This window comes from Dermochelys coriacea, chromosome 1 (genome assembly GCF_009764565.3).
Source record: "Dermochelys coriacea isolate rDerCor1 chromosome 1, rDerCor1.pri.v4, whole genome shotgun sequence".
Classification (NCBI taxonomy): Eukaryota; Metazoa; Chordata; order Testudines; family Dermochelyidae; genus Dermochelys; species Dermochelys coriacea.
In genome coordinates, this window is record NC_050068.2 from 156970471 (window position 1) to 156997879 (window position 27409).

At 42.0% G+C, this 27409-nt stretch overlaps 2 protein-coding genes across 5 annotated transcripts in view; one reads left to right on the forward strand and one right to left on the reverse strand.

The window, feature by feature from the left end:
• Positions 1 to 26010, reverse strand: part of RRP1B (ribosomal RNA processing 1B) — a 35685-nt gene extending 9675 nt beyond the window's left edge. Inside the window, exons 1-13 of the mRNA XM_038374579.2 lie at positions 22310 to 26010; positions 17002 to 17084; positions 15383 to 15440; positions 14483 to 14568; positions 12917 to 12978; positions 9864 to 9993; positions 8165 to 8229; positions 7431 to 7594; positions 5073 to 5164; positions 3685 to 3782; positions 2994 to 3013; positions 2355 to 2483; positions 590 to 1317 (exon numbers count right to left, since the gene is read on the reverse strand). Of these exons, the coding sequence (XP_038230507.1) occupies positions 590 to 1317; positions 2355 to 2483; positions 2994 to 3013; positions 3685 to 3782; positions 5073 to 5164; positions 7431 to 7594; positions 8165 to 8229; positions 9864 to 9993; positions 12917 to 12978; positions 14483 to 14568; positions 15383 to 15440; positions 17002 to 17084; positions 22310 to 22538 (1944 nt within the window). The 5' untranslated portion in view covers positions 22539 to 26010. The remainder of the gene's footprint in view (positions 1 to 589; positions 1318 to 2354; positions 2484 to 2993; positions 3014 to 3684; positions 3783 to 5072; positions 5165 to 7430; positions 7595 to 8164; positions 8230 to 9863; positions 9994 to 12916; positions 12979 to 14482; positions 14569 to 15382; positions 15441 to 17001; positions 17085 to 22309) is intronic.
• Positions 26011 to 26707: 697 nt separating this feature from the next.
• Positions 26708 to 27409, forward strand: part of LOC119850075 (heat shock transcription factor 2 binding protein) — a 96486-nt gene continuing 95784 nt past the window's right edge. For 3 of the 4 annotated variants that reach the window (XM_043506582.1, XM_038387773.2, XM_043506580.1), the window contains exon 1: positions 26708 to 26866. In XM_043506582.1, coding sequence (XP_043362517.1) covers positions 26831 to 26866 — 36 coding nt within the window. In that variant the 5' untranslated portion in view covers positions 26708 to 26830. Of the gene's footprint in view, positions 26867 to 27078; positions 27334 to 27409 lie in introns of those variants that run through there. The other variant, XM_043506575.1, reaches the window with a different exon arrangement.

Sequence of the window (27409 nt, forward strand, 5' to 3'; positions counted from 1 at the left end):
CTAAAATGTTTGAAATACATCAGGAAAGAAAATGAAAATATATAACTTGTAAATATTCAATAATTTTCATTAAGGAAAACTCAGAATATTTCTAGGGAAAAAAAAAACAAAAAAACAGACAAAACACTGCAGGAATCCTGGCAAAGTCATAACCTGCAAAATATTTGTGGACTCTAAATGATTTGTAAATTCAGACTGCCTCCATTTACCCCCCCAGGGAGGATGTAGGGGACAAAAATCAAAATGACCATAAGTTGTTGCAAGGAACTATTATTGTTGCATCAGGAGATGCCAAGAACAAGTTGAGCACAGTATTGGATGCAATGCCCTTTTTCCAAGAATTTGGCTCATTCACACAAGTAGTCATGGAAGAACTATGAGCAATGAAAGTCATGACCTTAGATTCAGATACACGACATTCCTGCGTGGTGAAAGAGGGTAAATATACACATGGGACCCTCCCACTCCCTTAATTCCCAACTGATATGGTTATTCCCTGACGAGGGGAATTTAATGCATGTAAAAAACCATCTATAGACCACTCAGCTCAAACTGAATTCAAACAAGCCTCACAGGGCCCTCTGCTTACACTCTTTTTGCTTTTCTTGCATGCAGCCTCAAGAAATCCCTTCATTTCCACAGAGTTTATCACCTCCTTGATCTTCCTCTTCTTTTTCAGGGATGGTGGTTTCTGGTTTGAGACCCTGAACCCGTCTAAACTGCCCAACTTAGGTTTAGTCTTCAATTTGACTTTTTGGGGCAGTGTGGATTCAAAGTCCCCTTCTCCTGTAAGGCTACTCTGCAAGCTTTCCTGTTCTGACTGAAGAGCAGCCTGTTCAGATACGCCATTGAGTAAGACAGTCCCCTTTTTCTGTTTCTTTTTTACCATCTTGGTAGTAGTTACAGTGGCAGAGTCACTGCCATCCCACAGGGAATTGGCATTAGCTGGTCCATTTTGAGATACAGGTTTTACATGAACCTTCTGCAGTTTTGTATTCTTTTTCTTGAGTTCTGTCCTTTTATTCTGCATTACATCCGTCAGTGCATTCTGTGCACAGCTGTCACCATCACCTCCACTGCCAATTACTCCAATTCCAGTCTCAGCTGCCTCTTGGTCTAGAGATTTATTTTTTCTTTTACTAGCTTCTGGTGCTCTGCCCTTGTTGGGTTCAACTGCATCAGGTACCCCCGCCTCACTTCTCCCATCAGCTGTGCCTGAGTCTGCAATTTGACAGTCCCTCTTCTTCCGCCTCTTCCTCTTCTTCTGGAGTCCTGAGGCATCTTCCTCTGTACTTGATGCCTCTTTTCCATTCTTCTCTGCAAGGAGGCAAAATCAGAAGCAGCAACATTTAACCCAAATATAAAATGAAAAGACAACTGCAATAGAGAAGTTGCTTTCCTTACATCTCTAAATCTTTACTGCACATACGGCCACTGAGAGTTTATAATATTTTTTCCAGGCCTATTAATGCTTTTCTTGCCTTTTTTCATGTTACTGCCTGGTTGCCAGCAGTTGCCCATGAGTAGTTCTAATGTAGTAATATCTCCACCCCATCAAGGTGCTCTCTCGGAGGCCTTCCTGCTGGTAAACCCATTAAAAGGCAGCTTGTGTGTCAGCCAACACTGGTAGATTTTCTTGAAGAACATTAAGCTTGTAGCAATGTAAATGCAAACCCTGATGGTAGAAACAGCTGTAATGTCTCCTAGATAGCTTATTTCCATTCCTCTATTCCAGACATTCCCCCTAATTGCTAATGTTCTAATGGCATTCCTCTTTCAAGAGGACAAATACGTTCTTGCTTTCACAGTAAATACCAATAATACTTCTTGATTAGGTAAAGGCAAAGCACAGCTTCTTCCCAATCTGCCGCATATTGGGTGAAATCCTAGCTCTACTGACGTCAGTGGCAAAATTCCCATTGACTTCAATGAGGTCACGGTTTCAACCTTTACCCTTCCTTGCAATGAGACTCAGAAACCAGTGAATCCCAAGCAACTGATCATTGACTTAAACAATCTCATCCTGTTACATTGCCAAGCCACACTAGGTATGTCTGCCCTGCAGCTGGGAGCAAGCCTCCCAGCCTGGGTAGACAGACTTGTACTAGCAAGGCTTGAGCTAGTGTGCTAAAAAGAGCAGCGTGAGCACTGTGGCTCAGTCTCTCAAGCCCACCAGATCCACTAGGCTTGAGAACCCGAGTCTCAGTGAACCACACATCTATTTTTAGCATGCTAGCTTGAGCCTTGCTAACCTGAGTCTGTCTACGCAGACTGGGAGGCTCACTCACTGTTGCAGTGCAGACATACCTACAGACTGGTGAGAATAGTCTCACTTCCCTAGCTTTGCCTCCTACCTTTTTCTTTTTCCAGCTTGGCTTTCTCCAAGGATTTGACAACTTTTTTCTTTCGCCTGCCCCTGCTGAATGTATCGTCATCTTCATCTGTAGAAACATCTTCAGGAAAATCATCTTGTGGGAAGATTCCTGTTGAGCAAAAAGTCTGATGAGATGTCTGTAAATACCCCTTCCCCCTCCTCCCCCCCCCCCAAGTAGTTTCTGTGTTCACATACAGCACAAGGATACAGCACAAACACTGATTCCCCACTCCACTTGGCTATCAGCACGTTTAAAGCACTGCAAAGAAATGTGCACCAAAGTGTGCGGTTTGTTCATTATTTTGAATCAAATTGACCATGTTTCTCACTTAAGAAGCAAAGAATCTGAATAAGCGGGCAAGACCTCAGCTTATAAAATTACAATGCTGCCCAAGTTGTGAGGTATTAGATATGGGGACCTGACCTCCTTTGTGAAACTGAAGCAGTTATACTTCCTAATGAGAAAACCACATCACAGCAATAATCTCTGAAACTAATATCCTTCAAACATATGTAAAATAGTACAAGAAGATATAACATTCACTGCAAATCTACATTGATAGCAGGATGAATCATTTAGCAGAATGAAAGTGCTTCTTTTTTGATGCTCAATTCTCACCTTCTGCTAGGTCCTGGAACCTGAAAAAGTGAAAAAACAAAAACAAAACAAGACTTATTGTTGTTACAATATTTGACTGAAACGTCATCAAGTTACTGCATGTATGATGCACACTTCCCACTTTTGAGGAAAGCATAATACATCCGAGGACTACAAAATGCTAGCTCTCCAAGAGATCTGCCTCAGAACTCCAGCAACTCAAAGCCAAACTACTGAAGAAGTCTTGGCAAGAGTGCATGATTTAAGTGAGCGTGGAGTAATCTGCGAAGTGAAGGCGTGGAAGCCTGATCACTTGAAATACTTAGAGCTATACAAGACGAAGCGCTTGACAATGCAACATAGGGAACAATCCTAAACTGGTACAAAGTACAGACAAGCAACTCAAGCCCCTTCCAAGTCTAGTGTGTAGGAATCTGTGAAAAACACAAAAGCAGAACCAAAATCTGTCTCAGACCCATACATATATCCATGTCTGACAAAGATTTTGTACACATACTGTAAGCAGTGTCCTCTTTCTAAGATATCTGGGCCAAATAGGAAAGTAGTGGACAGTAAATTCACTGCAGAAACACTTTCATTAAAAGGATGGAAATCTCTTATGTGAACACTAGCAGTAGAGGGGGTTGGGGAAACAGGATGTCAAGTCTATTTAGACAAAATCATCATACAGAGCTGTTTCAAGAGAACTCACTTTTTGACCAATTTGTACAGGCGTTTTCTGTTAAAGGCAGGTGTATTTTTTCTGCTGGCTAATTCAAAGAGTCTGTCAGCAACAGCTTTGTAGTTAAACTGCCAAAAGAAAGAAAGCACAATACAGTATCTTTGTTAGGCTATCACAGTGAACAACCAAGTATATCTGATGTTATAAATACTTCAAGCAGCATATGCTTTTTACTACTTCCAATTCCTTCCACTACACTTGATCTCTGCCAAATTTCACCCCCCACCGCCCCTGAATGCACATGCTAGCTTTATGAATGGGTTTTATATGACTACACAACAATGGGAGAGACCAGGTGGGTGAGATAATAGCTTACTGGACCAACTTCTGTTGGTGGAAGAGACAACCTAAGAACTCTGTGTAGCTTGAACACTTGTATCTTCCACTAAGAGAAGTTGGTCCAATAAAAGATACTACCTTACCCACCTGGTGTCTCTCATACCCTGGGATAAACATGGCTACAACACCACTACATTACAATGAAGCATTCAAATAATATTTTTTTCAGAACACTTCTAACCTGGACTCATTCAGAAGGAAAAAAGCAAATAAATTAACTTATTTTTAAAAAAAAACCTTTTAGTTCAATGCCAAGATTTAAATGTGCAACATTTTAGTCCCTGCTTAAAAGCCACAGCCCAACACAGGAACATGAGGCATCTCTGTTGTAGCATAATCCCGGATCCCAGCCGTTCATTCCAACGAGTTCATAAGATCTGGGATGTGTTTTAGTGCCTAGCCCCATCTTTTGTGTACCTTCCCACACTAGCACTGGCGCTCTCAACATTAGTAAGGCGTGTGCTGACTCTTGGGACAGACAGAACACAGTATGGTTTTTAGCAACTTTTTTGGTACCTCTTGAAGTGGGGGGGAGGGGCAAGGGGAGAGAGAAGAAACAGAATTTGGCACATGTACTTCTCTTTCGTCATTCGTTTTGTAACCTACTCACGTGGAATATGTTATTAATATGACATTTAGGGTATGTCTACCCTGCAATTAAAAAACACATGGCTGGCCCATGCCAGCTGACAGGGACTCGTGGGGCTGTTTAATTGTGGTGCAGATGTTCCAGCTCAGGCTGTACCCTGAGCTCTAGGACCCTCCCACCTCAGAGTTTCTAGGGCTCAGGCTCCAGCCCAAGCCCAGACTTCTACACTGCAAACAAACAGCCCTGCAGCCTGACTCAGCTGGCATGGGCCAGCCGCAAGATTTTATTTGCAGTGTAGACATACCCTAAGAGATGTTTACCTTATTATTTCAACTGGTGAGATCTCCACTATCCACTAAGTGACAAATAAAAAAAGCCTAGGATTATTCACGGGGACGTCATGTTAACATGAAGCAAGCAAGGCACAAACCTGGAGAACAGGACCAATGTTTTCATCAGCATTTTCAGAAAGGTCCTCTTGTTCTTCAATGCCCAGTGCAGATTTTTTTGATAAACGTTTGTCTGTTATTAAAACAAAAAAGGATTTTAAAGATCAGTCGGAAAGAATGGGGAAGTTCCGTCCAGCACAGAGGAATAAGAGGAGTGCTTGAGCCATGAAACTATCTCCCCAGGCAGGGAGATGGGATGCAAGTATCATTTAGCATATGAGCATAGGTCTGAGAGTCAGAAGACCTGGATATTCTTCCTTGCTCTAGCACTGACATGCTGTGTTACCTTCAGAAACTAATGGAGACGCTCTACACCTCAGTTACCTGCTGTTTATATCAGGGATGATACATACCCATCTATATCCAAGCATTTTAGCTCTAAGGATGAAAAACATTATACAATTCAGAACCGCAGTATTATTTCTGGGTCTTTCAGATGACCATCCCCATAGTAAAAGAAATAGCTTGGAGCAATTCCCTCCCAGCGCATTGCCATAAAATACAGTGGAGTCGCATCTTACACGGGGGTTAGGTTCTAAAGTCAGCGTGTAAGGCGAAAATCATGTATGGTCAAACTTACCCTTGAAAATCCCTTAAATCGCCCATAAAGTACAGTATATACTCCATCACGTTAAGATTGGGATCAGCATCCATCTTGCTTCGTATCCGTGAGAAAGTAAGCCTCATGTACGTGGCCTCGAAACAGCGAATCACATCTTGGTCAAGAGGTTGGAGGTGGTATTGGGGAGAAAGAAGACTTCAACGTCGTCACGTGCAAACCGGAGTGCCACAGAGTGGCCAGGAGCATTGTCTACAATCAGCGACACTTTAAAGTCAAGTCCTTTCTCTTTGAGGTACTGCTTTACCTCCGGAATGAAACTCTTGTGGAACCAATCCAGAAATAATGCTGTCATCACCCAAGCCTTTTTTATTTGATTGCCAGAACACAGGCAGGAGATTTTTGCTCTTGCCTTTTAGGGCATGGGATTTGCAGCCCTGTAGAGCAAGCCCGGCTTTATTAAATGCCCGGCCACATTGCCACAAAACAACACAGTCACACGGACTTTAGCTGCTTTGAAGCCAGGGGCTTGTCTTTCTGATTTCGAAGTGTAAGTGCGGTTGGGCATTCCCCCCCCCCCAGAAAAGCCTAGTCATCAGCATTAAAAACTTGTTCCGGAAGATAGCCCTTTTCTTCTATGATTTTCTTTAATTGTTCGGGGTAGACTTTTGCTGCCTCTTCATTGGGAGATGCAGCTTTACCAGTAGTCTGTGCGTTTTTGAGGTTGAAGCAGTTCCTAAAACTGCTAAGCCAACCTTGGCTGGTTTTGAATTCCTTCTCACCAGAAGGCTGTCCCTCTTCAATGGGAGGTTTACCAGCGCATAGAGGTTAAGAGCCTTTTCTCGCAACGTGTTGCCATCGATAGGCACACGTTTACAGTTCATGTCTTCCAGCCATAAGTTTAATGCCTTTTCAGCCTTCACTAAAAAGTCTTATCACACACCTGGCTTGTCACCTTACAGTTATTGGAGCGCTTGATGCCACGGCTTGACGAATTTCTCCCTCTCAAAGGCACGGATGCTAGATTCGTTGTGGCCATATTTACGCGCCGTGTTGGAGACCGACATACTGTCTCTCAATAAGTCCAACACAGCCAGTTTTTCCTCCGTTGGAACAGATCACTGTTTCTTCGGTTGAGCACCAGATGAAGTAGTTGGCTTGCGTTCAGGGGCCATGTTGTACGAAAAATACGTACAGTACCTTTAAACATTAGAATCACACTCAACGTGGTGAGATGCTCACACCATGAGAGGCACATGGGAACTGAGATCGACTGAGGGAACAGCAGATTCACATCTCCCATCTCATGCTCACTCTGGGGCATATGCTCATTGAGTGGAATGGTGGGCGGAATCGCCTGCACTATTTACAGGTATCTTGCTATTTTTCTTTTTTTTTTTTTTTTTTTTGCCCAAGCACGTATAGTTGAATTTGTGTAAGTGAAATGCACATATGATGCGACTCACCTGTACTAGTTTTTGGACAGCCCTGGGTTATCTACAGCTGTTGCTGTAAATAGACTGAAATGTGGAACCGTATGGTCTGATATATAAAAGGAGCACTAAGATGTTTGTAATTTACTAGTCTATGGTTACTTTGTCTATTAGATCACCTGAAGAGAACAGAAGCAAGATTTGCTGTTCTTGTAGCCACCTGCGTACCCATGGTTGACTGAGAATAGGAATGGTATTTTTAAGAGGTAGGATACATTTTTGGATCCTGTCAGTGCTTACCATATTTCTTTGAAGTCTGGGCTAAATTTTCATTACTTCCTCCTTACCTTTGGTCATTAGTGGCTCGTTTTCAGCTTCATCTCCTTCAGACAGCTCAACATCGCCATCACCACTTGTTTTCAATTCTTTCATTAGATCTTCAATGGCAAAAGGGGACTGATCCACAATGGCTTCAAAGATACCCCGGGCTACTGCCTGCATCAGGTGACGACTGCATTATATATATATACACAAAAAAAAATATGAGTGTGGGAGGGAACACACGCAGAGCATTAAAAGCCCCCTTTCCTTCCCATTTACATTTAAAACACTTTGATGCTGGTGAGAGAGAGGGAGAGAGATGCAACTAACTTTGGGGGAAAAAAAGTCACCAAACAACTTGCTTAACTCTAAACAGATTTTCCAGTTTCGTATTTGTTTCTTCCAATGTTATAGCTTGGAGATTTTGCTTGGCTTATTAATATTTTATATTCTAATAGTACCAGATCATAGTCAGGGCTCTGCTGTGAGGGGTACTCTATAAACAGAGGTACAGGTGGTTCCTAATATTTACACACCCACTTCACTTATGGTTTTGAGGAACATAATGGTGAGTTAAGCTAGCCACAGAGGCCTGCCCCGGTGGTTGTTTCTCTACAACCTGAACTTCATTACGTTCTTTGCTTTGCTTCAGTCCATTTGTTCATTACTTTTTGAAATGGCATTTCAAGAACTTCCTAGATCTTAGAATAAATAAAAATAAATAAAAATGGAAAATCCAATATTAATCCATCAAACTTACTCCTTAGATTTGGCAGCAATTTTGCAGAATGGTTCAATAAACTTGAGGTTCTGGTCTGCTGTGAGCTGTGAGATTAGGAGACAGAAAGACTTAGTATAGTAGAGCAGGCAGGTCGAGTAACTCATTGTAGATTGTGAGGTAGGAGATCTTTCTGCGAGGCTACACACTGGCACTTTTCATTATGTTTTTTCCCCACTAAAATTGTCAAGAGTAACACTTAAGCACCACCACTAAGATACTTGATAGATGCACTATAGAAACAGAGTGTTCTGCACACATCGATTTATTAAACTGCACAATATGCCCTTGATCCTCAATTCACAGGTGGCGAAATGAGACAGCCTAAGGTCACAAAGGAAGTCTGCAGCACACTAAATCCTGGGCATCTGCTGACTGGCAGACCTTACCCTAAAGACCATCAAACAAAATAGTAATGAACAGTAAGATCTGATCCCTTTGCTAAGGTCAACATAGGAATATAGGCCGAGACTTTCAAAGCAGTCTAGGGGATTTACACACATCTTTCATTACAATTAATCTAAATCCTTTAGACTGTTTTGAAAGTCTCAGTCATAGGCCTTTTGAACTCTATGCAATTCTAGGGCTGGAGAAACTTGCTGAATTAGAGCCCTGATTGTAGACACTGTCCCCTGCTACAGAAGCTTTCCCTCTCCTGCCCCCCCCACTGCCTACACCTGCCAACAGAATTGCCTGCTGGGTCACCCTTTACATTCTTCTGTCTCTTCTTTAGAGAGCACTGCTACAAAACTGCTAAACAGGCACATCTTGTCTGTTAAAGAGAAAATAGTTACCAGGAGGGCATCTGCCAGCAGCACCACATATGGACTAGCAAAGCGAAGGCTACAAATTAGTATATCGGGGCTGCAGGGACTCCTTCCTACCAGGCTAAGAAGAGCGACATTGTGGGGAGGGATTTCAAGTAATAATTAAATGATCAGCAGAATTCAGATTCCTGCAGCAGAATTCCACAGTAGCTGCTGTAGAATAGACTTTAGACTGTCACAAAATTCTGCTGCTTTGCAATAGCCAATAAGACTTAAGACAGACAGAGGAAGGTCTATACTGAAAGAGATAACAGGGAAACTAAATTAAAGATATTGTTGGTACTGGCAAATTGTGTAACTTGTTCTTTATGGGGCAGTCTATCAAAATGCACAAGTCTGAATCCAGTAGTGCCCAAGTAATTGAAGACAGTTAGATTTTGAATCTCTTCAACATATGTGGTTAAAGGGTCAGGTCAATTAAGGGCGCAAAGTGAATTTTTAAAAAAGGAAGGAGTGATGAAAAATTTTAAAATCCCAACAGAAACAATTGGGTTTTCTCTCTTTTCTTCTTCTTCTCTCTCTCGCCAAAGGGAGGAAAAAAAAAAAAAAAAAAAGGAGGGAGTCAAAATCAAAAAGGTTCCCTCATTATATTTACAATCTAAAATTGGAGCATTTGTACCAGAGCGTGAGAATTAGAAAGTGACCAATCTATGTTCCTTGTCCAAGCTCAGAGAAATGCAAAACTTAGCAGCATAAATAGTGATAAGGAAACAGGATTTTAGAAATTTCTTCAGTGTTAATGAGTTATATTTAAAACAATTGAATATAAACAAACTAGGATTTAAAAACACTGATAAAAACAATTGTATAACATAGCAATATTAATCATAAAGAGATTACAATGTGTTTTCTACCTCCTTGGCTCCAGCTTTAGCCAGTTCTTCCAGATAGATGTCAATAAAATGGAATTTTATTCCATTGGGAGCATTACTCTCTGGGTGTATAACTTCCTTCATTAACAGATGCAGAAATGGCTCAATCAGACTGAAAAGAAAAAAAAAGAAAAAAAGACAAGCAGGATACATAAATTTAAAAATCTGGGTTTAGTTTGCTTTTTCACCAACTGCTAAAAGATGGCTTTTTGACACTTGTCAGAAATAGAGAAAATATTCAGAGGAGTCCAGTCATAATTTTACAAAAAAAATGGTTATTGTCAGAGTTGCCTGGGGTCAGAATATTGTTTGCCAGCAGTAAGGAAATCCACGTAACACAAGTGAATATAGTGGAGTAGCAACTCTGTTATAGTTACGGTTTAGTCTCTTTTATCGTTTAAAAGACTATTCTAAGTGCTCGAAAACCCATATGCTGACTCAGAATGCCTTTAAACTTACTGTGTCTCGTGGTGGTGAGAGGGTCCAGATTTGGGGTCATCTGAGCCAGGGGTTCCCATGATACAACTCCTCCTAACCCTCCCTTCCCCTCCCCCCCAGCATTTTACAAAATAAGATAGCTCTTCTAATTTTCTTTGTGTGCACACCTGGGGCTCAGGCTATAGCTCTAGTCCTGTCCAAACTGATCTCAGCTGTTCAAAATTTATCTTACATAGTATCTGGCTCCCACTGCCCCTTTGGGTGTGCTATATTGAAGTTATTTAGAATTAGTTTAGAAACTTGGGATCAGATCATCAGTAGCTCAAGGCAAAGAGAAATACACACGCCCTGCAAAACTAGGGCCTGTTAAAAGCAAAAGGGTTTCCAGTCAGCCTGCTGTCAGGTAATTGAGTGGCTCAGGGAGATATGCTGTGATCATTGACTCTTGGCAACACTCAGGCACTGGGTGTTTGAGCTCTGTCCTTGGCAGCTGTCAAAGCATATATGTTGTGCATGCTCCTTGCTCTAAGCCTAGAAGTTTCTTTCCATCTGAGACCAACATTTCTGGTTTAAGAGAGATTTTGAAGTGCTCTGAAATCCACATACAGATTGATGGTATTTATAAAATAAAATAAAAAATTAGCATTAATTAATCAAAAGGCAGATGACAGACTCTAGGAAGCAATTGAGATACTGTAAACATCCTGAACAATGGGACTGAGTATGAGCGAAGGAAAACAAGTCCCTCAGTCATTTAGTTCCTGATACACAGCACCCCTAATGTGAACTGCTCCTAACATTTCCAGATTCTTGTATCTTGTTTGATGCAGTGGTAAGGGCTAAAGGGGGAGGGGGGAGGTGTTGTAGCAGTGAGAGGGGGTACTGGAGCATTGCAGGGATTATGGGGGTTGGGGAGGGTGCAGGGTAAATGCTCTGCCCCTTTCGTTGTGCCAGGGCACAGCCCACAGAGGGAACAACAATCCCTATTAGTGCAAGGGATCATTCCAATACTATGTTTTTGAAAACCCAGTTTGATGACTGGAAGTTGACAAAGTACTGGCTTTCCAAAAAAGTACTTTAACCACAAGGCAGGGAAGAGGGGAAGTTGGGCACCTTCCCTCTACTGACTTACCTGGGGGTGAAGGGAAGGAAAGTGGAGTCATCTCTGCTGTCCCCCACAAATAGCTCCCATTGCCCACCATTCCTCCCTCTGGCAGGTCCACTGCCCAAAGGGGGACCCCCTAGGGCTCCATTCTCCTTCCTTCCACTGCTCCCTGACTGGAGAAAGAATCCAGAAATCCCCAGCTCCCCCAAGCAGTAGGGAAGGGGTTCCAGGCTCACCCTTCCCTCTGCTCCTATAGGAGAAGGGGAGGTCAGAGCAGAAGAGTTTTGAGGTGAGAGCTGTACACTGGGAATGTACAAGGGACTTAGCTCTGTCCCGCTACACCTGCCCACATCCACTCATCTGTCCCTCCCTTTAAAAAAAACAAAAAACAAAAACAAAAAAAAGCCAAATCCCCACTGACTCCAGGCTAGCCCCTTAACTGTTTCTGCATCCTTTCCCTGGCTCCTCTACCTGCAGGTCTCATGCCAACACTTGGCTCTACATGGGGAGGAGAGAGAACGGGACTGTGCTGGGCAGGAAAAGAGGCAAGATGAGAAAACGATACAGGGGCAGAGAAGGGACTAACATGGCCAGTGGATGTTGTTGTTGAGTTGATCATTATCAACAAGGCAGTGGAGGGGCGGGAGAGCCGTATTGTGGTTCATAGGGGTACTGAAACAAAAAAACAAAACAAAAAACCCAACCCCCCTGGAAACTGAGTGCCCAGACACTTCTGTTAAAATGGAGTTAAAGTTACCTCATGCTCTTCCAGAGCATCAAGTGCACTTATACTTATTTCTCTGAAAGCCAGGAAATACGAACTTACAGTACACAACATACCCACAATGCAACCTTAACTCTGTGCCCTGGAGCTAGCAATATTATTATGAAGGATTCAATAGCATGGTGCCACAATAAATAGATAAGGAGAACTAAAAGAACGCAGCATTGTTGGTGCTGTGCTTCACAGATTTGAACATCCAGCATTTATCTGCATGCACTCCAGCCGTGTTCCCCGTGTTATGCGTAGCTGTACCAAATAGTGGCATTACTCGGAGCAGCTTGGGAAAGCTGTGATTGTGATACAAGAAAAGATGCACATGTCCCTTGAAGGACCAAACATTTCTCAATTCAGCACTGAGTTTTGAGGATTGTATCAGCAGAAGTGCAGAAAGTTCTTGCTACCAAGATGGTCAGCAGCTACCAAGATGGTCAGCAACCTGGTACCCTATGTGGCAGTCACCATGGCAGAATGAGGGATAAGTGAAGGCAATGTCTTTGAAGGAATACTTGAGCAAGGGTGAAAATATTGTAACATTTAGCAAGTCTTGGGATGGTTTGTGTAGCATAAAATCAGTGTACAGAACAAAGAAAGCCAATGACTAAGAAGAGCCATCTTAAGAGGAAGAAGGCACGTTAAATTAAAATATTTTTGATATGGGCAAACCATGTAACTTCTTTATTATACAATTACATCTAGCAGTTTATTTACCTTTCATCCCATCCATTTCTTTTCAGTACCTCGAAGGACTGCCTCAAAACCATGCGGATTAGCTATAAAGCAGAAAATTGTTATGTGACACTACAGTTTTCTAACTATTTGAGAGTCAATAAAATAGCTTCTCCGACAGTCACATAGGCAGACTCTTTAGTTGAGCTTTTTATGGCCCAAAGTTTGCTGGAAAGGTTCTTTCATGAATACACGAGAAGTCTCTCCACTACTGGGAGATGGGATACAGGCAGCGTGTGATCTAATGTTCCAACAGCATCACTATTTGCTGTCATTATACTGCAAACCAAACAAAATACAGTAACCATAGTACATCCCGACGCACTGTTCTATGCTGCTCCCCCACCCCCAAAATCCTCCAAAAGCTGTTAAGGTGCATTCCCCCCACTTTCCCATTTACAGAAATTCCAATTTAATAAATTCAAACTAATTGAAAATGTTAAACTTCATACTAACATTAGTTTGTCCTGTTGTATATACATTTATTTAAAAGAGACAGGAACACTACATATGTAACAGCCATAATAAATTAACCTCTAGGAACCTTACATTTTTGACGTTCTCAATCTGGAGTAGTTAACTTCTCAACCATAACACTACAATAATGCAAGTTTTTGAATTTAGCTTTTTTTTTTTTTTAAAGAAATAAAAATAAAAATTGGAAGACTAAAATACTAATCTGATTTTAATGTGTATTTCCATTAATAGATATTTTATGCTTAGAATATGCCTTTAAAAATTAATTTACCTCACTTCAATACTTAAGTATAGGAAATATTGTATTAAAATTAGGAATCTAATACACTGTGGTAAGTTTAACTTTTTTTGTTTTTAAATGGCACCTTCCAGAAAAATCTCAAAGTAGCCTTACTTTCATTTAAATATTAATTTTGATGAGGTATCCATTAACATGCCCTCTGGATATCATTACAAACACCTATGCATGTGCTTAACTTTATCCCCTGGAGTAATCCTACTGAAGTCAATGAGGAATATCCATGTGGTGTAAAGCTAAGCAAACGTATAAGCATGTGCAGGATCAGACACTTGTATAAACATTACATAATGACTTCTAGACCTGTCATGGCACCTAATTAAAGGCCTATAAACAAATATGCTATGCATTATGCATGCTGAAACTAGCAAAATCCTTTAGCCATCAAACCCTGCAAGCATCTCCCTGGAGCGTCCATCCCCTGGTTCACTGGACACTCTTAGTGTTCACAGATTTGCTGCTTCTAAAGAAACGGTGCACACCAGTTTAGCAATTACACTTCAGGTCACTGTGCTGCTTGACACAAGGCACTTAGCTATGTTTATATTTAAAATAAGCACCGTATACTTTTATTTAACAAAGAATCAAGATTCACGTCATAGTGAGTAGTATTGGAAACAAATGGTTACATTTAAAATAGGGCTGTCAAATGACTAAAAAGCATTAATCGTGATTAATCACGAGATTTTAAAAAGTACTCTCTCCACACACACACACACCCCCCAAAAAGAAAAAACAACCACCCCACCACCTGAAAAAAAAGCTAATATTACCATGTAGTATTTATCAAGGCGCAGTCTGTCTATCCCATTCCATTCACGGTTCATGGTTTGCCAAAAGGTCTGAATAAACAGGTGCTCTGTAACAGAACAAAAAGAGTGAATGTGCATGTTCAACACCAATACTATTTTATGTTACTGAAAGCAGCCTAGAGAGACTACTTTTCCAACTTAATTTTTTTTCCCCACACTTCTCTACATACTGGTCCAACAGTTTCAGCACCAGCCTAGAAATACAATACAGACTGTAAGGTGCTCAGATACTACAGTAATAGGAAGCAAACAAGTACTTTATATAGATAGGTGTGGCAAACAGTTACTGTGACTGATCTTTGTAAAATATTAAATGCAAAATGCACACCTATGCCAGAGAGAAGGAAACGTTGATTTTGCACTAACTTGTACCTATACCCATTTAGGCCCTGATTCAGCAAAGCAGTTAGGCACATCCTTAATACTGAATCAGGGCCTTAGAGTTCAAAAACCATGTTTGTTTTTAATTGAGGTGAAAGACATAAAAACAAATCAGCAGCTGAATAAAAGTGAAGTAGAAAGGCAATTTTATGGTTTTGTATTGCTACCCATCATTGTATATGAGCACTTTTTATGTCAGACTGGTAATAAGCACACTTGTTATCATACTGCAAACAAACTTCAGCAAGACAAGTCTAGATACAAATAAGAACTGATTGGATTCTGAATATGTGACAGAGACCTGCCTCATACATTGCAATCACAAACAAATCTTGGATGACAGCTGGAAAAGAACGACAACAAAACAAACAACAACCCCACCTGTCTCTGTTCTGGACTCTGACAACTGGCTAAAAGTCCCAAAATACAAAGGCAATTTGGAGAAAAATTAGAGAAAACAAAACGAAATAGTAAACTTACGAGCCTCTATATTCTGAATGACGTGGATAAGTTGGGAGATAGTACTTGCTAGTTCCTCCTTAAAAATAAAATAAAGTTAGCACCTTGTTTCAGCAGTTAGCCTCCTTCCGATTTGCGGCAAAACAACATTGGTTAATCTAAACTTTTAAATTAACTTTATACTTAAAAAAAAAAATCTGGAATTAGCAGGTATAAGAGTCCATGTTTCCACACACAGAATCTCATGTAGTTGTGGATATGACAAAGCATCCCCGAACTTGAAAATGTTTTTTTTAAACCTACATTGCCATGCTGTGGCTGCACTTTTGTTAGTATGGATTATACATAAGAGAAGACCAAAGATCTGTTCATTTTGACAAGTCTACAAAAGAACTTCTTTCCAGAAGCAGACCAAACTAGATTATCAGGAGAATAAATTTTGCGTTTACAAATTCATATAAAATCTTATGAGCACTGACAATATGAAGTCCTCAATTATATGCAGCACATTCTGTATTCTTTACAAAATGAATATTGGCTATGCAAATGGAGATTTAAACTGTTGCAAGGAATGAAGTTACTGGGATTTGGAGTGATTTTAAGGTCAGGAATCAACATCTTCCTCTATGCTTGCATAGTGTTGAGTACAAAGAGGCACTCAAGTTTCAAAGAATCTGCAGACAATGTAAGGGAAGTAAGCTGGCACCGGATGGAGTACAACACAGCCCACTTAGAACTGAAGGTAAAGGAGAAAGTTATCCAAACTTCCTGGCCAAAGCTGTTACACTAAACAATTAGATTTGGACAATTAGAACTACATGGGAGATCAGCTTCAGAGACCTACAAGAGGACAATGAAAGACTATATCACCAAAGATCAGTTACCTCAATAGAATTATTAACCTTTAGTTTCCTCCCCATCCCCAACTACCTTAAAAAAAAAAAAAAAAAAAAAAAAAAAAAAAAAAAAAAGGGTGGTGGGGGGGGACAGGACAAGGAGCAACGCTAGAGTTCTCCAAAAGTGGACAACAAATTATGAAGTTCCCTGCTCCCCCAGGACAGAAACTGTACCAATACAGACTGAAGAAGTTGAAGAAAAATTATTGTTGAAGCCAAATGGCAAAAGAAAGATAGATTATTTGAATCCCTTGTGACAAAGAAAAGGGTTCTCTTCCGTAGCCTGACACAAAAAAAAAAAAAAAAAAAGCAAGCAAGCAAAACTTTCAAACTGGGTTAAATCATAGGCCAAGATATGCTGTAGTTAAAGGATTCCTACTTTGTTTATAGAAGCAATTGTGGTAGGTCATACGCAAACCAATACAATTCCAGGGGGCACATAAAGAAAATAAAATTTAAAGGAAAAGGTTTTACATTTCCCTGGAACAGGCTGCTGAAAATTCCAAACCCAATTACACTCGCATTCAAGTAAATCTACAGGTACCTCCTTTCAGTGAAGGACTACCAGTTACAATTAACTCTCCCACATGCGCTTAATTCCAACTTATCCTTATGAATGAAATGTGGCAAGAGTGTTAAATTGGGTCAGTGTTGCTACCAAAAATGAAAGGGGACTACATCTTTATGGTGCATTTCAGAAGGATATCCATTATATACACAAAAAAACCCCACTGGATGACGTACCTGTAGCAGAGGTTTATCCTGCATCCACATACAATAAAATAGTCCTTTCCATATTTTTAATAATTCTTCTTGGCTGAAGCCACCTAGAGTGCAAAACAACAACAAAAATTATGCATTTGGAGGGGGAAAAAAAAAAAAAAAAAAAAAAAAGAAGAAAAGACACCGCCACCAAATGCTTACAAGCAGATTTCTCATTCCTCCCTCACCCTCTTCCATCCCTTTCAGTTCCTTTTGGGCAAACATTTTTTTCTCCTATTTTGAATGGAACTGAAGCTAATATGACGGTTTTGCTTTTGGAAAAATGTGGTTAATACAGTGATACAGTGCCTTTAAGCCTTCAACTTGTCTCATACAAAGTATATAGTACAACAACAAGGATTTTGAAGTCACATATGGGAAAAACCTGTTAGGTCATACTGATTGATCCCCCTGCCAGCACAGCATTGCACTACAAGAAAACATACTATAGGGAACAAAGTCCCAGTGTTATTTTTAGTGAGGGGATCATATTTAATTTTGCATGGAAAGGATGAGAGGGGAAGTACAAACCAGGGAGAGTAAGTGGCTGTCACTGCACTAAGAAACATGAACGCCCCAGTCTATACATTCAGAATGGTCTTTGATTTGGAATCTTATTTTAATGTGGTTCAAACATAGAACTGATTTCTCAGTGGTCAGCAGTCATGGATGGGATAAAACGGTGTTAGAACGCAGATCACTGAAGCACATTTAATATTTTTGAGCATGACTCAGTCCTAAACCTAGATAGTAATTAAGTTCTTTTGATTGTACTGAGAGTTGAACGCTTACCAGTAGAAACCCCATGCACCGCATTGCAAAAGTTATGTTTATATTAGAACAAAGTGTTTCTTTTTCTGAGCTTGTACAGCTCCTTTTCCCCCCCCCCCCCCACACTGCACTGTGCTTTCCTTTTAATTTGATACACTGAAGTAGCATTCCCTTCCTGTTTAGTATTCTCCTTCCCACTGTATCTTACCATTTCTATGTCTACATATTTCTAAATTTCTTTTGACCATGTTTTTAATAAAGAAGTTTCACTTTACATGTAGCACAGGTCAAGAGATACATATAGGTGCTCTCTAGTTATCAGCAAAATATGGCATATTCCCTTTTTTACTATATCAAGCTGTACAAACAAATATAATGAAAACATGTTAGCCACAAATTAAACTTGAGGTACATTACTACCTCTTTATTTTAAATTGTTCAGAGTCTTTCTTGATAGTACTAAAAATTCAAGAGTCTCTAATTTTGACTAGAATTTGTACAGTGGTCTTACACCCAATTCCAAGCTATGGCATGTGGACTTCTAAGAAAAGTAACTAGTATCAGTAGAGCCAGTTGAACACCTACATATTTTAGGTTCTCTATTATTAGTGATGCTAAAAATAGTGCTCAGAGCCTATTATAGCAAAGTGATTCTGAGGTTGAAGATAGGATTTATCACCACAAGACTTTGAGTGCTAGTTGAGAGTCTCTATCACTACTGTACCATATCAAACATACATCAAAACACACATTGCAGCCTGATCCACCAACATTTCCAAATACAGGAAACAGAAGTGGGTGATGGAAACATGCAAAGTGCTACATGTGAGCCTTGAAAAGCCATCAGGCTCAGATCGTGAGTTGTAACCAAAGGAAAAGGAGAACTTGTGGCACCTTAGAGACTAACAAATTTAACCAAAGGAGACTATACTCAACATCAACATTTTAAAAAACTGTGCCAGCTTCAGCCATCCAAGCAAATGTTCAGAAAAGGTGGTGTTCTGTGACAATAAGGTTGACTTTTAGCTGGTATATAGATACATGAGCAAGTTATGGGAATATCTCAGCAAGATCTGCTCCTCCAAAATCTCCACAAACTTAAATAGCTCCCTAGCAATTGTAAATGAGATGCGACTATCAAGCCAATGCATCTTCAGTACAATTCAAGCTAGACCAAACTTCTGAAGATAAAAAATGGCCATATATAAATTAAGAATTGTTCTTTGGAGTTTTACACAGATATTCTGTTATAGGTTATGTTTGGATTACAAAATAATAGTTTCAGCTTTTTGTCAGCTTCTCTGAAACACGGGCTTTGCTACTTGACAGTTTTCATATGGATACTGAACCTGGGTCTGCTCTGCTTTACACCATTTTAAGTACACTATAGTCAACAATTTACAACAGTGTAACGGAAAGAAGGTCTGAGTATGTACAACCTTAACTATAGAGTTATGACTGCTGCCTCCATAATAAGGCCTGTCACAGATTATGTCAGTTGTTAAATTTTGAAAAGATCAAGGGGAACTTTTTCATGGGTAAGGAGACAGACTTTTAAAACGTTTTTGTTTCACAAGCATAACATTTAGAATGCAACACTATCAATTCCTCATGCTCTTTTCCTACAGGTGTATTATTAAAATATAATCACTTTGTGTGATTATTAAAACTGAACCCTCTATATTAGTGATCATAGTGAGCATAATAGCAGGCCTGCATTAAGTTATAAGTATCATGTCATGAAGGGGCAGTGTTTCACTTAGTGCAGATACAAATAGATTACTTGTGGCACCTTAGAGACTAACAAATTTATTAGAGCATAAGCTTTCGTGAGCTACAGCTCACTTCATCGGATGCATTTGGTGGAAAATCTTCCTGGTACTCAGCACACAGTAAATTTCCATGCATGCAATGGATTCAGTGTCATGCATTTCAGGTTTCTGCAGAATTTAAATTTCTTTTAAAACAATAAAAAAGTTTTTAGCTCTTCCAGTAGCAATGAAATCCTTTCAAATGTCCCAATGGAGTGTTAAATGCTTATCTACATAGCCACCTTGTTAGAGGACATACCATAGTTGTCACCCAATACAGTAACTCCTTACTTAAAGTCATCCCGGTTAACGTTGTTTTGTTGCTGATCAATTAGGGAACATGCTCATTTAAAAGTTGTGCAATGCTCCCTTATAACGTTGTTTGGCAGCCACCTGCTTTGTCCACTGCTTGCACGAAGAGCAGCCTGTTGGAGCTAGCTGGTGGGGGCTTGGAACCAGGGTTGACCGGCAGCCCCCCCAACAGCTCTCTGCTCCTCTAAGTTGCCTGTGTGGTAGCCGCCCAGCAGGCTACCACCTGCACCCCGCTTCCCCATCTTCCATAGAGCACACAGGACAGGGCTCAGGACAGAGGGAGCTTCCTGGCAACAGCTGTCTCAGCTTGCTGATTAACTTAAAAAGGCAGTGTACATAACAATGGGGTCAGCATATGTAAAGGAGCAATGCGCTTCTCTCTCTCACACACGGTGTGTGTCTCTGTCTGCCATGCTGTCTCTCCTCCCTCCATTTGTGTTGCCTTGTAGAGTGTGAGGTTACCTTAACAACAATGAGTTAACCCTTGAGGGCTTAGCCAATTGGTAGTTCATCATTTAGCAGTAAGGCATCCCCTGGGAAATATCCCAACCTCTGACTTCACCACCTCAACCAAGCTTCACAATCATCAACGCTGTGTACCACTATTAAATTGTTTGTTTTAAAACATATATTGTGTGTGTGTACACACACACACACACTCTCAGTATAAGTTTTAAACAAACAATTTAATATAATGTAGTCTTTTATCTGGTGCAAAAAATTTCCCTGGAACCTACCCTCCCCCCCCCAATTTACATTAATTCTTATGGGGAAATTGGATTCGCTTAACATCATTTCACTTAAAGTTGCATTTTCAGGAACATAACTACAACGTTAAGTGAGGAGTTACTGTATAGTGTTTAATCTTGAAGTGTATGCAGGCCCATAACCCTCTCCTTGGATTGTGGTGAAGTCCTAGACAGAGTAAAAATATGCTTAGTCTAAACTAAGAGGTCAAACCAGGCCACAATATGTGTAGTGAGGTGGAAAGAGGACCTAAAATCCCTCTTTCCACTATAATTGCAGCCGTATATTAAGGCATGCAATATGGCTGTGCACCAATCTTGCTATAAAATGGCCTGGTATTGCTAACATTGATGGGACTGGATTCTGCCCACATTAGCTACACCAAGACATTTTGTAACAAGTTTGGTACACAGTCATATTGTAAATGGGTGCTCCCATAAACAACTGAAGTGCAGACCCTATTGAATTGTCAGGTGGAAAACATGGAACAGCTATGAATTACACCCATTCATCTCAGAATAGGTCTATACTGCAGTAGTATAACTGTATAGTATAACAGCAGTAGTATAACTGCTGCGCTGCTGTAGTGTCATAAGCTAGATGCTTCTGACACTGATGGAAGGAGTTTTTCTATTGATGTAGTTAATCCACCTCTCCACAAGGCAGTAGCCAGGTTGACAGATGAATTCTTTCGCTCACCTAGCCACATTTACACTGGGGATTAGGTCAGCATACCCATAGCACTCAGGACACAAAGGTTTTCCAGAGATGACCTAGCCACATTGATCTAATTTTTAAATGTAGATTAGGCCTCGGTCAGCTGTCAACTCTAAAGCATGTTGTCACTTAACATTTCCTCAGTCATCCAACCAGGGTGCTTCATTTGTGAGCTCAAATGCGTGTACTCCTCTGGCAATCATAACTGGGTTACATGCAGTTTCAAAATTAAGTTTGATGAGCAAGCTTAAAAAAAATTCATTCTGGATCTAATGATATGCTGTGTTTAAAATGGGGAGTCCCTAAGAAACCTGTAATATTTCTAAAGCCACAAGAAACTTAAGTGCACCCACTGTACAAACGGTCCACCAAGGAATTTAATTGTCCATGTCACAGTACTTGAAATCTCTGTGCTCTTAAGAGCTGCTAATCATCCCCTCCACATTTGTAGAGCTATATTTCAGGGAAAATGCTTCCTGCGGTAAAAGTCAATGAAAAAAAAATATAAAATAGAGACACTGGGCACACTAATTCTTCTTGGAAAAGATGGGCGAGTACAAGCCACTCCACTCCCATCTGAGCAGCAGCATCCCTTACTCCCTCCTAATTGGGCCCGGCTGCACCACACACCACGTGCCAACCCCACATCTCCATTCTCAGAGGCTCCCAACAACTCCACGTGCCTCTCACACATTCTGTGACTCCACTTCCTTTCCCCAACGCCACTGCCCCTCAGCAGTCTGCTGCCAGTGCCAATCCCACGTGCCATAGCTTCCCACCCTCCTCCCGTAGCGCCATGTGCTTGCCTCAGCCGCTCCGACCCTTGCCCCAGGCGTGCGCGTCTCCTACGCCCACAACGTCTCCGGAGAGTTGCTACTGCCCCCACCACTCGGCTGCCCGCCCCAGCACCACGCGCCTCCCCCAGCCTTTACCCGCCGGGCTCTGGGTCCTGAGGCTGATGTAGCCGCGCAGCTTCTTCACCGCCCGGTCCCGGCTCCGCTTCTCGTTGGCGGCCAATCTCTGCGCGAATTGGATCTCGGGCGGCTGCGCGGCGGCGGCGGCGGCGGCAGGAGCCATGGTCTCTGCTCCACCATCCCCCTCCGCGGCTGGGTAAAAGGCGTCCCTCCCGCCGGCCCGCTGGAACCGGCTGACGCGTTCCATCGAACGCCCGCTGATTGCGTCACAAGCGCTCTCCGTCGCAAAAGTTGCAGGTCTCTCCGGGGAGGGTTCTGCTCTTAAAGGGCTAGTAGTCGCTTGGACAGGTGCTTCCGCCTGCTGGGAAAATGTGCAGTTTGCGCCACTACAGCGGCTTGGTTTGCTGTGGGGACCCCCGAGGCTGTTCTGCGCTGGTAGGCTCTGCTGCTCCGCGGTGCGGGAAGAGCACCAACGTTTAGGGCCCTGCCAGGCCACTGTTGCAACACTGAGCGTTCCCTGGCCCACCCGCCGCAAATTGTAGCTGGTAGCAAGGCACTATGTACATTTTAACGACCCCAACCCCCATGGCTTCCGTAGAAGCGGTGCCCAAAGTCCCCCCGTCCTTTTGCTGGACACAGATGCTTCTCAGTATATAAAGCACTACCTCGCTCCGCCCCCCATCCCGGCCCACTGGGTACTGCATTGCTTGAAACCCTAGATTAGGAAAAACAGCTTCAGGGATTAGTAAATATGGACTGAAAAATCCAGGCAAACAAACCCCACAGGTGAGAAGTGAATGCTTTAAGGTTTTTGACAGAAATCGGAAAGCCCCTCTTTAACAAAAAGCGTTCCCCTACAATTCTAATGTTTATTTTAAACCTACTAGTCATCTCTTTGCTTTGTATCAACTGCTCTGACCAGCACCACCAACTCCCATTAAAGTACACAAGTAGTATTATTTCCATTTTACAAATGGGGATGTGAGGCAGCAAAGAACATAGGCAATTGCTACGAATGGATCAATGCAGGTGAGTCATGCCTTCCTGGATCCAACTATTGGAGTGGGCATCACCCAGACAGAAAAGTTTTCATGGTCGGGGGGTCTTGAATTTTGCAAAATCATGTAAAAAGTTTGTGGGAGGGACTCGAGCTGAATTTAGAACCCCTAAATACTAGTGTAGTGCCTTAACCACAAGACTGTGCTTCCTACTTTGCAATTACACAGTGAAGTTACACAATTAACTTCAAAATGTTATATGGAAAACAGAGTCTGTGTACGCAGTTATAATGCCAAATCAAGGAGCAACTGCCTGGATCTGTTCTTCTATTCTCATAAAATACTGCAATATATTGTCAGCCCACAGAATCCAAAACACACAGGCCCAGGTAGTTAGGCACCTAGAAACCTCTGAGGATCTGGACAACAGTTCATAATTTGTTACAATGCAGACTTTTGCTTGCAAAAACAGGGAAGCCACACTTGACACGCTAATTCTTTCTACGTTCTTTCAACCGCACATACGTCTGATTTTCTCTTTCAGATTACTTACTTTTTCTGATCTTCCAGATATCATGTCATAGACGCTATGCAAGTACATGAAAAAAGAAAATGTCTGCAAAATGCTTTGAATATTTACCTTATTTAATTAGTTAATTTATTTGGGGGCGATAGATCAGTTTTGGAAGTTACTTTGCTCAAAAATGTCTCTTGCCAAATTAAAGCTAATAATGAGTATTTTATTTATTCATTCAGGGACTTCATCCTACAATAAATTCTGTGTGGCTGGACCTAGCTACAGGATTGGGGCCCATCTAAAGTTGTAGTACTAAATGCTTGTAAAAAAGAGTAAATTCTGACTTTTATCCAGACCTTGTGACTACCTTCTACTTCAAGGCACACAATCAATTTTAAATTCACACTTCTGTTTGAAACTATTTATATCTACTATAGTTACAAGTAATATCTAAGATTACTAGAAATGATAGAGGAATAAACATTTTTTTCAGCTTGCTTACTTTGTGGATTTGACAATACTTAAGGCTCCATCCTACAGGCTGTTCCACAGGGTTAGATCCCTGTCCCCATGTGGTTCCCATAGAGACCAGTGGAACTCCATGCAGGCACAAGAGGCCAGCTATGTAAAATACAAACAGGATGAGAGTCTTGTTTCCCTGTTGTCTGTGTAAATTTTTCACAAACAACAGGAAAGAGAAAAGTATTTTTAAGGGATAGGAAACTATGATAGTAAAATCACAAAGAGTAGAGGCAGTATTCAGGGGTAAGTGTATTAATTAAACCACATTTAATTTCTTTAAAACTGACCAAATTGCAAATTGACAGTGTCTGTTTGACCTCTCTCATGCTTAAGCTTTATGCTTAAAACATCTTAACCGTTTCTGTGATTCCTCCATTAAGCCCAGTGTTGTAACTATATTTTAAAAAGGCTGTAATGGTGATCTGGGGAATTACAGACCAGTAAGACTTACATCTATACCTGGACAAATTATTTGAAACGATTAAAAAAACAAACAAAACACTTGGAAGGTCATGGTATGATAACTGGGTCTAACCAGCATGGTTTCTACACAGGAAAATAATGTCTCACTAATTTCTTACAATTCTTTGAATACATCAGTAAAGTAGTGGATAAAGGAGAACCAGACAACAATTTATTTAGATGTCCAAACAGGCCTTTGACAAAGTCCCACACAAAAGACTATAAGAAGCTAAGCCGTCACGGGATACGAGGCAAAGCATTGTTATGGATCAAAAATTGGTTAGGAGAAAGTAAGCAAAGAGTAGGATTAGTTGATTTTCCTTACTGTAAAAAGTTAACAGGGTGCCTCAGAATTCCAGAGTAGGCCCTGTAGTATTAGATAGTGGTGAGAAGTGAGGTGTAAAAGTTGCAATGACAAAGTTATTTAGGTTAGTCAGGAACAGAGAGGACTGTGAGGAACTTCGGAGAGACATCAACAAGCTAGACAAATAGGCAACATGATGGTGAATAAAATTCAGTATTGATAAATGCAAGTAATATATACTGAAGGGAAAAATTATCTTATACATCTTATAGAGCTCTAGTTTTCTCTCTCAACCCCGGACAAGGACCTGGGCATCACTCTGAACAGCACAATGAAGCCCTTGGCTCAATGTGCTGCAGCATTTAAAAAAAAATCAAAATGTTAGGATGCACAAGGAATGGGATAGTGACTAATAGAATATTATAATGCCTTCATATCAATCAAAGTAGTGTGGCCTCATCTAGAATATTGTATGAATATTAGTTACCCCATCTCAAAAAGGATATTGTAGAACTAGAGGGGTGTTCAGAAAAGGATGAGGAGAATAGCTAGAGATATGGGAAAATTCTCATGTGAAGAGAGATTTAAAAGATGGCGATTTTTTTATTTTAAAAAAGGAGACATCAAAAGTACATAAAATAGAGAAGCTAGACAAGACCCATCTGTTTTGCCTGTCTCCTAACACAAGTACAAAGGAACATCCAATGAAGTTTAGAAATGGGAAATTCAAAAACCAATAAAGGGAAATACTTTTCCACAGAGTATATAATTAGACTCTAGATCTCATTGCTACAGGATGTCTTTGAGACCAAGAACTTAGTAAAATAAAAGAGATTGATGGACAATTATATCAAGAATATTATTTTTTTTAAAGAATATTAAATCTGATGTTTAAACCAATTTTTTAGCTAGTGCTCATCCTAGTCTCTAGTAATGTGGGACAGGGCAGGTCATCCCACATCTCCCTACTGCAAGTGCTCTTACACTTTGCTCTTAAGTATTTTGTGCCGCCCAGAGACGATACTGGACTAGCAGGGCCAGAGACCTGATTCACTATGGCATTGGCACTCCCTATGTGTGCAATGGGCATCAAGGAGTTGCACTTTGCAGAAAATCCAAGTTGCCTGATTTCATTCCTCTTCCTATTAACTTCACTTTATTGTTACTAGCTAAACTGCCAGTTTTTAAAACTCCCGCTCGCCTGTTTGTTCCTTTGGAGCTGAAACCTTCATGGGCATCAGTAGCCCCTTAAAAACCAGCCCCACAGCAATCCCTGCCCACGCAGCAGCAGCAGCAGCGTCTGTACCCAGCTCCCAGCCCAGGCACAACGGGTCGGGCACTAGCAATAGGGCAGGTCCTTAGACTAACCCCCTTCAAACGCTCCCCCTTGATTGGCCCGCGTTGCGCACCGTCTGCTCCCCAAACACGTGCTCGCGCAGCTACCGGGCCAGCCCAGGCCAACGGGGGCGGGGCTCCACCCGCTCAGGAGCAGCCCAGGTAGGGGATGCCCTCTCTGCCCCGCCCCTTAATGACGGAGAGGCTGCGAAGCCAGGACGAGCAATGAAAGCCCCGCCCCCAGCGGGCCCGCTCCCCACGCGACCGCGGTTCCAACTCAGCCCATCAGCCGCCAGGCTCCGCCCCTCGCCTAGGCGAGGCGGGGGGGGGGGGTGTCACGTGGCGCGGAGACGCGTGGTGGGTGGCGGCGCTGCTGAGTTCCTCGCGCTGAGGCCGGCGCTATGAAGCGGAGCGCGCGCCCCGCAGGGGACGGGCAGGTAGAGCGGGCGGCGCCACCCGTCTTCCCGCGCGGCCCCTCGCATCAGCGGCCCCCTCCCCCCACGAACCCCTGGGCATCCGCCCCCCCCCCCCGCGCGCCCTCCTCCGGGGAGGTGGCAGCGCGGGGCCCGGCCTAGGCCTCCCGCCCACAAAGCGGCGGGGCCGGGGCGTGTCCCCAGGTGTAGGCGGGGGAGCAGCGCCCTTCCCCAGGCTGTGCAGTGCGGGGAGGCCCGTGGGCGCTGAGAGAAAGGCTGGATAAACAGTCTGCCCAGTGGCCTGACTGCCTAGGCGGTGGAAGTGAATTTAAAAGGTGGAGAGAAATGTTGCAGGGCGGCTCCTGCACGGGAGTTGCCTACAGCTTGTTTAAAGGCTGAGGGTCAGATTTGTAGGATTGGCCAGTTGACGCTGCTCTGCTTGCAGTCCACGCTGGCTGTGGTACCCTTGGGTACAACTATACAGCAAGCAGGTTTCAGAGTAGCAGCCGTGTTAGTCTGTATTCGCAAAAAGAAAAGGAGTACCCGTGGCACCTTAGAGACTAACAA